A 15,304-nucleotide genomic window follows, 5' to 3' on the forward strand; every position below is an offset into this window, starting at 1 on the left:
ATGCATAGCACGTAATGCGAAACTAGTTTTATAAATATTCATACAAAACACATAATTTGTCACAAAATATAAAACTATAAAATGTGTACTAATTGACGTTGTTTTATATAAAACAAAAATAAAATGTGTTATGAAATGCCAAATTGAAAATAAAATAAAATATATAATATAATATTTTAAACAATGTGATTAAATCGCTATAAACACAAAAAAGTTTATTTTTTATTTTTGAGATTATAAACATAAAAAAGTTAAAATTTAATATACAACTAATTCTTAAATAAATTTGCCTAGAATTTATTTCTTTTTACTTTTCTGAATAATTTTGCCAAAATGCAATTCCTCCTTGCTCCAACTTTTTTTGTTTTAAATTGTTTATCAAATAAAAAAAAACTTTGGCCAAGTTTAAGCCACGAAAGACGATGAAGATCCCACTAATCCAACCAATCACAATCGACCATCATGACAGCCTACCCTAACATCATAACAGTCTACGCTAACTACCATGTACCTCACCTTCAAAATTTGCTTAACTGACCAAAAACCAAAACCTAAACCCCAAAACCCCCCCCAAAAACTAGAGATTCCAAGCAAAACAAAGAACACCCACTTCTCAATTAGATCCATTCTTCTATAAAACCCATTACCAGCTATACATTATTGTATATACAATACCCCATTATTAACTCCTTTTATTGATTATATACACAAAAAATCTTATGTTTTGATGGTTTTTTCGTTAATTCAATCATTACTTTACAGTTTATTATAGTATTTATTCTATTTTGCTGTACTGGGCATTGAAAATTAAGTGTTTTGATCCCTTTCATTAAGATACTGGCAATAGGAGTCTATCTGTTTGATGAAAGTCCTGAATGAAAAATTCTACATTTCAAGAATTTGAGTTTGTGGGTCGAACAGGATATGAAGATATAGTCAAGATGGTGCATTGATTGTATACATGGGCATCAGAAATTTTGTGACTTTATTGAAGCTGATTTATGGGTATGTTGCATTTTGTCGAAGAGCTTAGAATATGCTCTCTCTGCGTCCAATTCGCAGATTTTGTCACTCTGCTGCCGTTATCGCGCCAACTGATAGTCCTACAGCTGTGAAGAATTATATTCCGAATCAAAAACCTTTGGAAGAACCTGCCCTTGTGAAGTTGAAAGCTGAGCGAGACCCGGAAAAGCTGTTTAACCTTTTCAAAGCGAATGCTCGGAATAGGCTTGTCGTTGAGAATAGATTTGCGTTTGAAGACACTGTTTCTCGTTTAGCAGGTGCTCGCCGGTTTGATTACATTGAGCATTTGCTTGAGCATCAAAAGACTCTTCCGCAAGGTAGGCGCGAAGGGTTTGTTATTAGGATTATAATGTTGTATGGTAAGGCAGGGATGACTAAGCATGCTATAGATACATTTCAGGATATGCATTTGTATGGGTGTAAGAGAAGTGTTAAATCTTTTAATGCTGCACTTAAGGTTTTGACAGAAACCCGTGATCTAGGAGCAATTGAGGCGTTTCTTAGTGAGGTACCCGAGAAGTTTGACATTGTATTGGATATTTTTTCAGTTAACATAATTATTAAGTCTTTTTGTGAAATGGGTATTTTGGATAAAGCATACTTGATTATGGTAAAGATGGAAAAGTTTGGTATAAGACCTGATGTCATTACATACACAACTCTTATATCTGCATTTTATAAGTGCAACCGTGGGGAGATTGGTAATGGTTTGTGGAATCATATGGTGCTCAAAGGGTGCCCACCCAATCTTGCAACGTTTAATGTTAGGATTCAGTATCTAGTTAACGTCAGACAATCATGGAAAGCTAATGAAGTGATGCTTTTGATGCAGAAAATTGGAATCACACCGGATGAGGTCACATACAATTTGGTTATCAAAGGGTTTTGTCAAGCTGGGTATCTTGATATGGCCAAAAGGGTATACTCTGCTTTACACGGCAAAGGATATAAGCCGAATGTTAAAATATACCAAACCATGATTCATTATTTGTGCAAGGGTGGGGAATTTGATTTGGCATATACAATGTGTAAAGACTGCATGAAGAAGAACTGGTTTTTGAATGTGGATACCATCTATACGCTGGTTGAAGGACTAAAAAAGAAAGGACAGCTAAATAAGGCTAAGTCGATTGTGGCCGTAGCTCAAAGAAGAGTGCCTCCTTTTTCTTCAAAACAATTGAGTTGCTTTGATTCCATATTGTCTGGGAGTTGATTCATTAATGGAACGACTTTGATGAGTTATGTTTTTGTAATCAGCAGCTAACAGGAATAGCTATTCTTTTCATACAACTTTGGTAGTTTTGCTGAACTAATTGGCACTGAGTTTTTGTATCAGACCAAGGGAAGATTCCATTTTTTCAATTAATTTGTTGTACCAACTCAATAAAGTTTGTGATGGAATGTGACATCCAGTATACCATGACAGGATTCTTGTAAGTTGTCTGTTATCATGCAAAGCCTCTCTTTCTTTTTTTAGTTGAATTGCAGTTACATAGTTTTTTATATTTATCTTTGTGCAATTCCATATTTTTCTTCAATGGCTAACATGTGCATCTCTTTTTATTGATTAGCGCTCTTCGCAAATATTCATGTCATAGCATTTTCAACTGGGCTAAATTCAAATCTGGCTTTATTATATTAGATTAAGCTTTATGATATGTGATGGCATTTTAAATTTCTTATAAGTCTAAAGTTCTTACTTGATGGTTACTGATTTCTAAGGTCATGCATGTCACTAATTTTCTTTTCAGTGTTATTGATGGAGAGTCTGAAGGCCCAGAGAAAGCAATCAATAATCTTCTTGATGTATGGTGCTTAGCTGCTGCTAATATTGGTAAGCACCATATTTCTTTCTTATTGTTTGCAAGTTCGGCAAAAGCATTATTGATAAGTACTTGTTGCTTCAATATTTTAGGAGAAATTCTTAGGTAGACTCAGTCCACCACGTCATCCGTAGACTAACCTATTACATTTTGACACGTCATTAAAATAATGGCACTATCGTAATATTACTATTCAAAGGTGTAAACAAGTAGGAACAAAATTACGATAGTGCCATTATTTTAATGACGTGTCAAAATGTGATAGGTTAGTCTACGGATGACATGGTAGACTGAGTCTACCTAAGAATCTCTCATATTTTAGATGCTCTTCAGTTCAGAAATGTCTGTTTGCATGGATGAGAATGAAGGTTAGCATTTGAGTTTATTTTCAAATGTTTGATATTGCAGTTAGCTGTAACTGATAGGCGTAATATATTTCCTTTGACACATGTGTTTATCACCAATAAATGATGACAAATTAATTGCTTATGGTGGATTTCCTCTTCTTATTGTAGTTTGGCAGGTCCATAAGTAAATAAAATTAGGTAGAATCATCGGACTTTCTAGTGAAAATCTTTGCATATCATGCAAGTAAGCAGTGCGTTTTTGTGTGAATGCAAGTCTAGAAAACACGGTAGGACTCACATAACTAACAAGGATTTCAAAGAGTAGATATTCTCTTAACGATATTGAATGAATTACCATGTATTGTAGAAATAGCCAGCTAGAGCCTCTAATGTGTGTCAGCAACAAGGTTGAAAGAAAATGATTCGTTTTAAGGATAATCTGAAGAAGGTGACAAAGCATAAAACATACTGGACAATTCCTTTAATGTTACATAAGCTACAGACCTATTCACATGACAACGAAATCTCTAAGTTGGTTATAGTTTGACCAAAATCTAGCACAGTTTATCTTAACGATAACACTATGACTATGAGGGACCTAAATGTAAATTTGTAAATATAGAAGATAGAAGAAAATGCTAAACTGTTACGTAATGATTAAAAATTTCCATATCATAAATCTATGACTAGAAGACTAAATGTGAAATTTTTTGCTTTGCTTAAGGCTAGCAATGTAAATTAGGTTCAATAATTCCTGTCTGCGTTAAATTAGGTTAAATTAGATTCGATTTAAATGATGATTCTTTTATTTGGAATCCGGGAGTTGTCCTGAACTAAATGGAAATGCTGATCTTTTTCCCCCTTAATTGGACGCAAGTAGGACAGAAGTCTCAAACCAATGTTGGTGGAGCCAAAATAAAAGCTCGTCAAAGAACAGCCTCAAATAAAAGGCGGCATTGTTTACGTAAGGGCTGGAGCAAACAGGATTCAGGTTGTGGCTTAGCAGCTGAAATATAGTTAAAGTGAAGCTCTCAGTATTGCAGAATCACAAGAGCTTAAGAAGAGTAAGAGTTGAATCAGACAAAAAGTTGAATCAAGTGAAGGTGATCTAGTGAGCTTACTAAATGACTCCAACTTAGCTTGTGGAGGGAAAATATGTTTTTAACTGTAATACAGCTAATTTTGCTGCTAGTGTTTGTAACTGCTATTGTTTTTGATTAAATAAAATCAAGAGCAATTACTGAAACTGAAGTTGGATAATATTGTTTTATTTACTATTTGATTACTTACTAGCATGCCACTTATGTGATTTATTAGATTTTTATTTTTAAATTTTTAAATTCGATTAGATTTTTATTTTTAAATTTTAAGGGAAATAATTTGCTCATAATTTTAGTATGTATAATTATTTTAGTGAATTGGATCATTAATCGTAGTAAAAATAATAATTTGATGAAATAAAATCATTATATTAATTTCGCATCATGGTTATTTATCCAAAATCATATTCAATCATAGTTGTATTATTATGATTGTAATTCACGCATATGTTATAATTTAATAAAAAAAGATCAATTAACTAATACATATACAGAATTGCAGAGAGTAATTACTATGATTATAAAGAGTGGTAATTTTATTAATTTAGGAGTTTTAATTTAGTACTAATATTAGTTTACTAATTGCAGTCTAACTCTAATACTAATCAAATAATTATTTTAATATTATAATTAATTACCCATTAGTAAAAGAATAGATAGGGTTATTTAGCAGTAGTTTATTTTAATTAGTATTCTTTTATTAATGTAGTTTACATTAGTTAATATTCTATATTAATTATTTCAATAACTAATTTTATAAGATATAAATTATGCTATTTATTAGTATAAAGAGCTTTGAATTATAAGAGTTCAGACAATAAACACTTTTTCATGTCTAAAACTCTACTCTCTCGCATTAAACCTCTTCACCGCCCAAAACCCACTACAAGCTCTCGCATTCCCTTTACACCCTACCTTAAAAATCTCGTCAAAGACACCATTCAGATCATCAAATCCGACCCACAATGGGAAGAATCTCTTGAAAACCATTTTTCCGATACTGAAACCCCAGTTTCAAGTATTGCACACTATGTGTTCGATCAAATTCCCAACCCAGAATTGGGTTTAAAGTTCTTCCATTGGGCTTTGATTCAATCGAATTGCGGAAATTACTTAACTGGGGTTTCTTGTTCTTCGCTTTTGAAGCTATTAGCACGACGTAGAATGATTACTGAAGTTGAGAATTTGTTGATGGTAATGAAATCAAAGGATTTAACACCAACTTGTGAATCTTTAAGTGTTGTTATTGGGGTGTTTTCGGATTCTGGATTGGCCGATAGGGCTCTTGAATTGTACTACAGTGTTGTTAATGTGCATAATTGTACGCCTGATGCTTTTGCTTGCAGTTCGTTGCTTAATGTGTTGGTAAATTATGGGAAAGTTGAGGTTGCTCGTAATGTATATAACGAAATGGTTGATAGAAATGGCGGTGTTGATAATTATGCTGTTTGCATAATGGTAAAGGGTTTATGTAAAGAGGGGAAGGTGGATGAGGGTTGGAAGTTGATTCAGGAGAAGTGGGGAAAGGGATGTGTGCCGAATGTTGTGTTTTATAACACTTTAATCGACGGATATTGCAAGAAAGGAGATATTGTAAGTGCTAATGTGCTTGTCAAGGAATTGAAAATGAAAGGGTTTTTACCTACTACAAAAACTTATGGAGCTATTATTGGCGGGTTTTGTAAAAGAGGGAATTTTGAAGTGGTTGATAAGCTTTTGATTGAAATGAAGGAGAGGGGTTTGGCTATTAGTGTTCATATCTATAATAATATTATTGATTCTCGAGTTAAGCATGGTTGTAGAATTGAAGCTACGGAGATACTGAAATGGATGATTGAAAGCGGTTGTGAGCCTGATATTGCTACGTATAACACATTGATTAATAGCTCATGCAGTAGTGGAAAAGTTAATGAAGCCGAGCAACTTATCGAACAAGCTATAAAGAGGGGGTTGCTGCCTAATCAAGTAAGCTATACCCCTCTAATACATAACTATTGCAAACAAGGGGAATACATGAGGGCTTTAGATTTGCTGATTGAGATGTCGGAAAGAGGACATACGCCTGATTTAGTTGCTTATGGAGCACTTGTCCATGGGCTTGTTGTTGCTGGGGAGGTTGATGTTGCATTGACCGTTCGAGATAAAATGGTGGAGAAGGGAGTATTGCCTGATGCAGATATTTACAATGTTTTAATGAGCGGACTCTGCAAGAAACGGAGGCTTCCTGCTGCCAAGCTTTTGCTTGCAGAAATGCTTGACCAAAATGTAACCCCTGATGCATTTGTTACTGCTACCTTAGTCGATGGATTTGTAACACATACGAAATTTGACGAGGCGAAAAAGCTCTTTGAGCTAACGATAGAAAAGGGTATAGATCTTGATATTGTTGGGTATAATGCCATGATTAAGGGTTATTGCAAATCCGGAATGATGACCGATGCATTGCGATGCTTTGAGAGAATTGTAAAAGGGATTCATTCTCCAGATGAGTTCACCTATTCCACGATCATAGATGGATATGTAAAACTGAATGACTTGCATGGAGCATTGAGGATGTTTGGACTAATGGTGAAACTTGGTTGCAAACCAAATGTGGTAACTTATACCTCTCTAATTAACGGGTTTTGCCGCATCAGAGACTTGAGCAGGGCGGAATTTTTTTTTAACGCTATGCTGTCTTGTGGATTGAAGCCTAATGTAGTAACATATACGATACTTATTGGTTGCTTTTGTAAAGAGGGTATACTTGCAAAAGCTTGCTCCTTTTTTGAGCTAATGTTGATGGAGAGTTGCATTCCAAATGATACTACCTTCAATTATCTGATGAATGGGTTAAGAAATACCAAGGAAGTTGCATTGAGTAAGAATTTCCTAATTTTGGAATGCTTTGGAATGATGCTATCAGATGGGTGGGATCGGAGGTCTGCTTCGTATAATTCTGTTCTCATCTGCCTTTGCCAACATAAAATGGTGAAAATTGCTTTACAGTTTCGTGATAAAATGATGAGTAAGGGATTCTCGCCAGATCCCGTTTCTTTTGTTGCATTGCTACATGGTCTTTGCTTGGAAGGAAGATCACAAGATTGGTACAATGTCATTTCCTGTAAATTGAACGAACGAGAGCTCCAAATTGCTGTCATGTACACAGAGAAATTTGATCAGTTTCTATACGAAGATCAAACTTCTGAGGCTTCTATTATTTTGCATGATTTAGTTGATCAGTTGAAGCTCCAGAAACAAGAAATGGATAAAGTTGGTGTAGTGAATATAGCAAAGGAAAAACTGTTTGAATTTGGATAACGGAAAAATGTCGAAACAGAGGACCTTCGAACTATGTATGTAGCACTAAAACAGAAATGCTTAAATGGAAAGACCGAATTTCCTCCAGGCTCAGTTGTATTGTATGCATTTGTAAATTAACTTACAATTATACTGTGAGATGAATGAGTCCATCAGCAAGATATATTGAAGTAGAAATGATAGTGTCTGTAAAAGTTCTTTACATGTGAAATATGTCTCAAAACTTTCTAAAAAAACACATAAAAATTGAAAAACAATGTGGCATACAATACAAAATTCATTATACAGAATTAAACCATGGGAAATGACAAACAAGTCCCATGTCACAATTTGAATTCACAAAAGCAGTCGGGCAAAGCAGACCCTCTACCCAGAACAAAATCAGCTTTGTGAGCTTTCCATAAGGCTAGCATCAGTTCATTCCCCGTTAAACCCTGAAAGGTGAATTCGGCAAAGTCTCTCCGGCTCAAGAATAGGGTTTTATACATTCCTCTATAAGCTCTCATCGCAGAAACCATCTTATCCATATTACCAAAATATGTTGCCATATACGAATCACTGTTGATAGATACATAATAATCCAATGCAGCTTTTGTGTTTCCATGCATGTTTGTGAAATCCTCACCGCTAAGGAGCGCGGACTTTATAAAAACATTGGTGTAGACAGACGTTAACCCTTCAATTTCCATCAGGCCATCTCCAGCTGCAAGATATATATTTGTGTTTGTAGGAATGGAAAGTGCCTGAAGTATGAGGGCCGTCTCATTAGGTGTGAGGGGACACTTGCCTCGTCTTCTCCAAACACGAGCCGATTCTCCAGTCCATGGTTTTCTATCTACCCTTGCAGCTTCAATCGCTTCCATGGAAGCGGAAGAAAGGCCTGGATATTCACATTGGCTGTATGCTACCATATCAGGTTCAAATCGAAGGTGGAGTGAAAGGAAGGGTTTCGGTATAGCTTCCAGAAGTTCTTTAGCCTTCTTTTCTAAAGATTGTGTAAGACGCAATGCACTATAACAAGCTTGACAAAGAGCAGCTTTTGCATACTGAGGATACCTACAAAATAAACATAACGTAACCATTTCAACTACATTCAATGGATGCAACTTCAGCATATGTATCTTATGAGAACCCATTTTTTAAATAAACCAATGGCATACTGTTCTAAGATAACATCTCAATATTTCTTTTCAAAAGTTTCTTGGTCTTTGGATAATTGGGAGGCTGAAGTGCTGCACTCAGATCCTCCACATCAAATTTACTTAATAAGCCTATAAAATCTATGATCATTATAAGCAGATGGTATGACAATTAAAAAGGTGATAATTACCTAAGAAACATGATTAAGATGAGTAACAAGCATCAAAAGTCAGAAGTCACATACCTGTCCCTTCTTTGGCTCATTGCCGGCGTGAGAGAAATATACTGGTGCTCCAATAGGGAGGGAAGGACACTTTCAATGTAATCAAATTGACCTTTGCGTTTGCTAGTGTCTACACGAAATGGTTCTTTTGATGCGATTTCTGGTGGCAATTCTTTAACGACTTTAACAAAACCAATTATCTGTTGAATGAAGTAATCTACATCGAATATATCTGCAAAGCCGCTGAGGTAAAACTTATCAGTTATTTTCTCAAATTGTAAGTAAACAATAGTGGAATGTAACTAATTTGTAAACCAAAAACGAACAAGATTTAGCAAAATAAGACACCAATAGTCATTAGCCTTTATAAAATAGCTGATTTGCATCAAAACATACACCTGATACTAATTTCAAAAGGTTGCCTTGAATGAATGCATGACCGAAATGGTTACAGCGAAAATTCACAAAGAAGCTAAAATCTGTGTCAGTTCACAATTAACTCATACTTTAAAACATCATAAATAAAAACTTAAGACAAAAGATTTGAACATCTTTTAGAAATTCTAATTCATGTTACAACACCTTATAATAGAAAGTAAACAAAAATGCACGGAGGAGGAACTACCGGTCCACCGCAGTCTAAATTATGAATAAAATCCATGGATAAATTCAGGTAAAACTTACCTAGATTCATTCCAGTATGAAGCCACTTCAAACTTCGGCAAAACTAGAGTTGCATTTAACAATCGGGCTATACCAACACCATCACAAAACTGCACTCATCAGAACAAGAAGTTTAACTTTTCCAAACTACGAATGTGAAAAGCAATCATTTCTCACAATTATGTAAAAATCAACGGAAAACTCACATCTCTTCTCATCTGATTGAGGCCACCATAGCAATCCACTCGAATATATCCATTATTTTTCACTGGCAGAGCTGCATGATTTCAACAAAAAAACCAATGCAATTTTTCTGCAATGAAAACCCAATTAAAAAAATTTACTCAGAATATAAAAATTATACAAATGAACTCTATCAGAGTTTTCTTCCTTACAATTTGTCCTCCCTAATTTTCAGGCTACGCCACTGACTACACATACTTGAAACCCACAATTTTAACACAAAAAAAAAGTTTGAAGAAGTATAGTTATTTAAGTAATACCTGTGAGATGGCCTTGAAGCCACCATTTACAAGGTCTCCACTCCACCACCCTTTTAACACTCCATATACCACCCAATACTTTCCCTCTGCACATCAACACAAAAATTTAGATACTATTATCATTATTAAATACAAATTTAAAATTGATCTAAAGAACAATTTAAACTAATCTAAAAAGCTGTAAAATTTACTCGAAAATGAGCTGCTTACAACGATGAATCTGAAGATGGGGAAACTGAGTTGGGAGAAAACGGCGTCTTGGTTGAAGGAGAGAGTAAAATGACAGCAATTAACACGGAGAAAGTGAAAATGACGAGGAATAATGGTTTCACTGAGACTGCTGCTCCCATTGTTTCATGAGATTATACAAAAAAAATGTGTTAATTGTGTCGATTAGGGTTTGCAGAATTCGAATTGGGGATGGTTCGATTCAGATCGAACGTCAAGATGTACAATATTACAAAAACAAATTATTTTAAGGTACTTCATATTTGTCATAATTCACAGTTTGGTATCTCTTATTTAAAAATCAATCAATTTAGTATTTTAGTTTTGATTTTGTAAACTATAAAAGCTTTCTGTTTTTTTTAGTTCCGTTGATAATTTGAAATTTACTTTCAAACGATTTATTACCTCAGTTTCAATTATATAAATGATGTGATACCTCAGTTTCAATTATGTAAACGATTTTGTATCTCATTTTCAAACGATTTGGTACCTCATGTTTTATTCCGTTGACAATTTAATACCTATACTTAACAAAAGGGCCTTATAGTTTAACAAATCAAAATTGAAGTATCAAATCGTTTGATTTTTAAATAAGGGATATTAAACTGTAAATTATTATAACAAATATAAAGAGTCTTAAAAAAACTTGCTCATATTACAACAGAGGATTGCTTTTACTCCAGTTGAAGAAACATTTCAAATAATGGGATAATTATCGCTAATGTATTTGTGAATAAAGTGCATTTAAGTGAATTCAAAAGGCAAAAAGTACATTTAAGTATTCATACTTATATATTTACTTTTTTATTATGTCAATAATATAGAATAACATTCTAATATATGATTAGGATTATTTGTTAAATACACTATTTTAAAAAATACTTACCACTTTATTATTTGGCGTGGGTCTATTCTTCGGATCCGATTTAAAAAAATAAAAAAATATTTATTTAAATTTTTAATATTAAAAAATATATATTTATTTAATATTTGAACGAACTTTTTCCCCGACAATGAATGGACCGCAGTGACTAGAAAAAGGGGGCGACGGCGGATGGCGGTTTCCGGTTAAGTGGTTTGATTTAATTGGATGGATTAGTGATTTAGATATAATTTGATTGGATGGATGGATTATGTTTAATTTGAATTGGTGAGTGATTTTAAATTTAGTTAAGTTGAGTTGGTTTGATTTGCTTTTTTTTTTCTTATAGCTTTTAGGAGTATTTTGGTCATTTTATGATAAAAATAGTATATTTGATTATTAAATAAAATTTAGGGAGTTTAATTAGCCATTTTAAAATTTAGGGAATTTTGTCATCCATGATTATTAGCAATGTCCATTGTATTATATACATATCTAAATCACCGGGTTAAAGCCTCGCTTGGTTGGGGATAAATAGAGAAGGAAAATTTTACTTTCCGAAAAGTAACAAAATATTCTTATTTGTTTTAGTTTATGTGTTTCACTTCCCGGGAAGTTAGCACTTTAACTTCTCTTTGACTGGGGAAGTGACTTCGCTAGCCAAATCTAGATAAATGGAACTTCCCTAGTTAACTTTAAGGAAAATATAATCATCTTCCTACATTTTATTAGTTTAGTTAGTTATTGAAGTTAATATTGTCATTAAATTTTAATTAATTAAAATTAAAATACAACTTTCCGAAAAGTTAGCAAGTAAACCAAGCAAAAAATATCATTTCATTCATATTAACTTTCTGAAAAGTGTACTTTCTAAAAAGGTCAAATGTTGTAAAAAGGCCAAACCTTTCACAAAAGTCCTCACCTTTCAATTTTGTCGATTTTGGCCAAAAACTGATTATTTGGTTTCACAAAAGTCATGACCTTTCAATTTTGTCGATTTTGGCCAAAAATTGATTATTTGGTTTCACAAAAGTCCTGACCTTTCAATATTTGGCATGCCACATAGGCGCCACATAGGCGTCACGCAAATTGAAATTAAATTGAGAGTTGGCCACAATTGAAATCAAATAATTTGTTTTTGGCCAAAATCGACAAAATTGAAAGGTCGGGACTTTTTTGAAACTTTTATGAAAGGTTTGGCCTTTTTACAACATTTGGCCTTCTAAAAAATATATATTTGTGAACTATGTGAGGCCTAAGATTTTGCTGAAGTCAAAAGCTGGTCTTTTAAGGATGCTTTAGGGGTGATTTGCCCTTCCACTGTTTTTACACCTTCCATAGTCTCCATTGCCGTGTTAGAGTTAATCATCAGAGAGATCCAACAAGTCTGCATAGGTCTACTTACTATTCACAATAGACGCACTTAATTTTTAGAGTAAATTACGCTGAGATTTTTAAAGTATACTATAATTGACAGTTTAATATTTTTTATTTCAAAAATCTACTTAATAATCTCTCAGTTTTAATTCCGTTAATTGAGAAACCCTTCCGTTAATTTAAAGAACTAAATCGTTTAATGAAACTAAAACTGAGGAACCAAATCGTTTAAAAGTGACGTATCAAATTGTTCACGAAATTAAGGATGGGGTACCAAATCATTTGAAAATAAATGTTGAAATTAACGGAGGGGTTTAATAGTTAACGAAATTAATAATGAAGGACCATTAAATAGACTTTTTGAATAAGAGGTATTAAACTATTGACTATTGTTGGTCCAAATTGAGCGAAATGTATGGGAGAATACATTCATGAGGCCCAGAATGTGAATTATATAACTGTGGGCCGGACACCATATTAAACCCAAAACTCTAAGGTAATGGGTTAGGTAGTCCATCCCACTTATATATTCCACATTCTACTCATATCTTTACAATGTGGGATTTCCATTACACTTAATATTCAACAAATCTCTCCCTTAAGTGTGATACCCTTCCACATTGGACCACTCAACTTACCTCGGAATTAGACTCTAACCCTTTCGGAATAGAAGACCCGGAGTCACCAAGTTCCATCCAGCCGAACCGGGCTCTGATACCAATTGTTGGTCCAAATTGAGCGCAATGTATGGGAGAATACATTCATGAGGCCCAGAATGTGAATCATATAACCGTGGGCTGGACACCACATTAAATCCAAAACCCTAAGGTAATGGGTTAGGTAGTCCATCTCACTTATATATTCCACATTCTACTCATATATTTTCAATGTGTGATTTCCATCATACTTAATATTCAACAACTATAATATATCTCAGAGACTTCAAAATAATTTGCTCTTTTTTTATATAAACTAATCTGAATACAATAATATTCTATACAGGGTCATCTAAAATCCATGTCAAATCAGCCTGATGATATCATACAAATACAATAATATAAGATCCACCAAAATTAACGATAATTTTCCACCATTGGAATTCGGCCACAGGCCCGGCCCTAGGGTAGTGGCCTAGCCCTAGGGCCTCAATATTATTAGGGCCTCACTTTTCTGATGCTACAATTACACTTATGGTGTTATTTATTTTTATAATTCACTTATGAAGTTAAGGCAAACGGTAATGTATAATGAGTCACAAATATTTAACAAATCTTATAATGTCAACGTATATCTTTTAAATGGTAACAAATTAAATGAAATGATTCTGATATTCAGTAGTTCTTTTTTTTGAAGAGATATTTAGTACTAGTAGTTATGAAATTCACAAATTCTTTCTTAAAATCATGTGACATATTTTCACTTTATTTTTTTATATTTTTTTATTTTAGTTCCTTTGGTAACTTTGGTTAACATTTTTTCTATAAAAAGTTTGAATTTCGACACGGAAAATAATTTATTTCAAAAAAAATTAAAGAGTTCTAATTTTTTAAAATTATAATTATGTTTTGAACTTTTATGTATATTTATTAGTGTATTTATTTATTTTTTAATTTTTTTTAATTTGTAGTATAAAGAATTATCAATTGTTATTAAAAAATTAATATATAATTTATGTGTATTTAACCGCCTAAGGCCTCATTTTATCTAAGGCCGGCCCTGTTCGGCCATATCAGATTCACCATAAATTTGAATAGTGTCCGGACATGACTATAAGAATATTAAGTCCACCCAAATTCCTTTTCTATTTATTTCCAATAATTCGACCTACCCAATACGATTGTTTTTCTATGAATGTAGTTTTAATTCTTCTAGCGATGCCATAAATTGTTTCGATTTTATCTTATTTTAATTTTATTTACTTGATCTGGAAGTCATCTTTTTTAAAATCTAAATAGAGTTCGGCGATCAGTTGCGACGATGGTCATCAGTGATAGTCTGACAATACTAATTAAATAGTATTTTTTTTAAAATGTATTATTTTTTTAATTTAATTTTCAGTATGTTTGTAATTATTTTTTAAAAATAAAATGTATTTGTAGAAATTGGTTTATCTAATAGTCATTTGAATTTATTTAATAGTTTTTTTTTACTAATTTTCAACTTAAAACCTTTAATTTTTTTTAATAACATTGTAGTTGATCTAATTAAACATAATTTGATATAAAAATAAATAGAATTTAATAATCTTATATACTGTTATTTTAATGGAATAAAATTTATATTCATTTAAATTTAATAGTTTTTTCAATATTTATGTTATTAATTATATAAAGTATGATGCTGAGTAGCAAGCCAAATGCTGCAATGCATGCAGTCATTTCTATTCAAATATATTTATATCCATTGTTTGATTTTTAGAGCGTGGTCAAGTGGCTACGCCTGCGAGAAACACGACTAATTTGAAGAGTTTAAAAAATTCGACGAGTTTATCAAGATTTTAAAACTTTTATTTAAAATAATATAATAATAAAGATATAATTTTAAGTATTTATTATAACAACCTTAACTGAATTTAAAAACGACCCAATCATACCCTTCTATCCAGATTTATTTTTCTCTAATTAAATATTGTATTTATTTATTTATTTATTTAGGGCTGATAGGCTGAAAAATTACCGATCTTTATTTTTTTAATAGCACTTTGATGTTGTAAAA

The 15,304-nt window shown here is 32.7% G+C and overlaps 3 protein-coding genes across 5 annotated transcripts; 2 read left to right on the forward strand and 1 right to left on the reverse strand.

Annotated features, from left to right (window-relative positions):
• The first annotated feature begins 425 nt into the window (after positions 1 to 425).
• On the forward strand, positions 426 to 4,439 carry LOC126682980 (pentatricopeptide repeat-containing protein At1g80150, mitochondrial). 2 transcript variants are annotated; one of them, XM_050378789.2, is made up of 3 exons: positions 426 to 2,456; positions 2,775 to 2,857; positions 4,074 to 4,439. In XM_050378789.2, the coding sequence occupies exon 1, from the start codon at positions 1,037 to 1,039 to the stop codon at positions 2,234 to 2,236; it is 1,200 nt and encodes a 399-aa protein (XP_050234746.1). In that variant the 5' UTR covers positions 426 to 1,036; the 3' UTR covers positions 2,237 to 2,456; positions 2,775 to 2,857; positions 4,074 to 4,439. The 2 variants fall into 2 exon arrangements, with proteins under 2 accessions (XP_050234746.1, XP_050234747.1); XM_050378790.2 differs by having other exon boundaries at positions 4,079 to 4,439.
• Positions 4,440 to 5,088: 649 nt separating this feature from the next.
• On the forward strand, positions 5,089 to 7,770 carry LOC126681418 (pentatricopeptide repeat-containing protein At1g52620). Its single transcript, XM_050376958.2, has one exon. It carries the CDS (start codon positions 5,125 to 5,127, stop codon positions 7,591 to 7,593), a length of 2,469 nt encoding a protein of 822 aa, XP_050232915.1. The 5' UTR covers positions 5,089 to 5,124; the 3' UTR covers positions 7,594 to 7,770.
• LOC126681419 (O-fucosyltransferase 13) lies at positions 7,729 to 10,580 on the reverse strand. 2 transcript variants are annotated; one of them, XM_050376959.2, is made up of 6 exons: positions 10,333 to 10,580; positions 10,123 to 10,208; positions 9,826 to 9,896; positions 9,641 to 9,729; positions 8,978 to 9,199; positions 7,729 to 8,649 (listed from the first exon to the last, which is right to left on the reverse strand). In XM_050376959.2, exons 1-6 carry the CDS (start codon positions 10,470 to 10,472, stop codon positions 7,917 to 7,919), a joined length of 1,341 nt encoding a protein of 446 aa, XP_050232916.1. In that variant the 5' UTR covers positions 10,473 to 10,580; the 3' UTR covers positions 7,729 to 7,916. The 2 variants fall into 2 exon arrangements, with proteins under 2 accessions (XP_050232916.1, XP_050232918.1); XM_050376961.2 differs by having other exon boundaries at positions 10,314 to 10,406.
• Between the last annotated feature and the right edge of the window lie 4,724 nt (positions 10,581 to 15,304).

Source organism: Mercurialis annua, linkage group LG5 (genome assembly GCF_937616625.2).
Source record: "Mercurialis annua linkage group LG5, ddMerAnnu1.2, whole genome shotgun sequence".
Taxonomy (NCBI): Eukaryota; Viridiplantae; Streptophyta; class Magnoliopsida; order Malpighiales; family Euphorbiaceae; genus Mercurialis; species Mercurialis annua.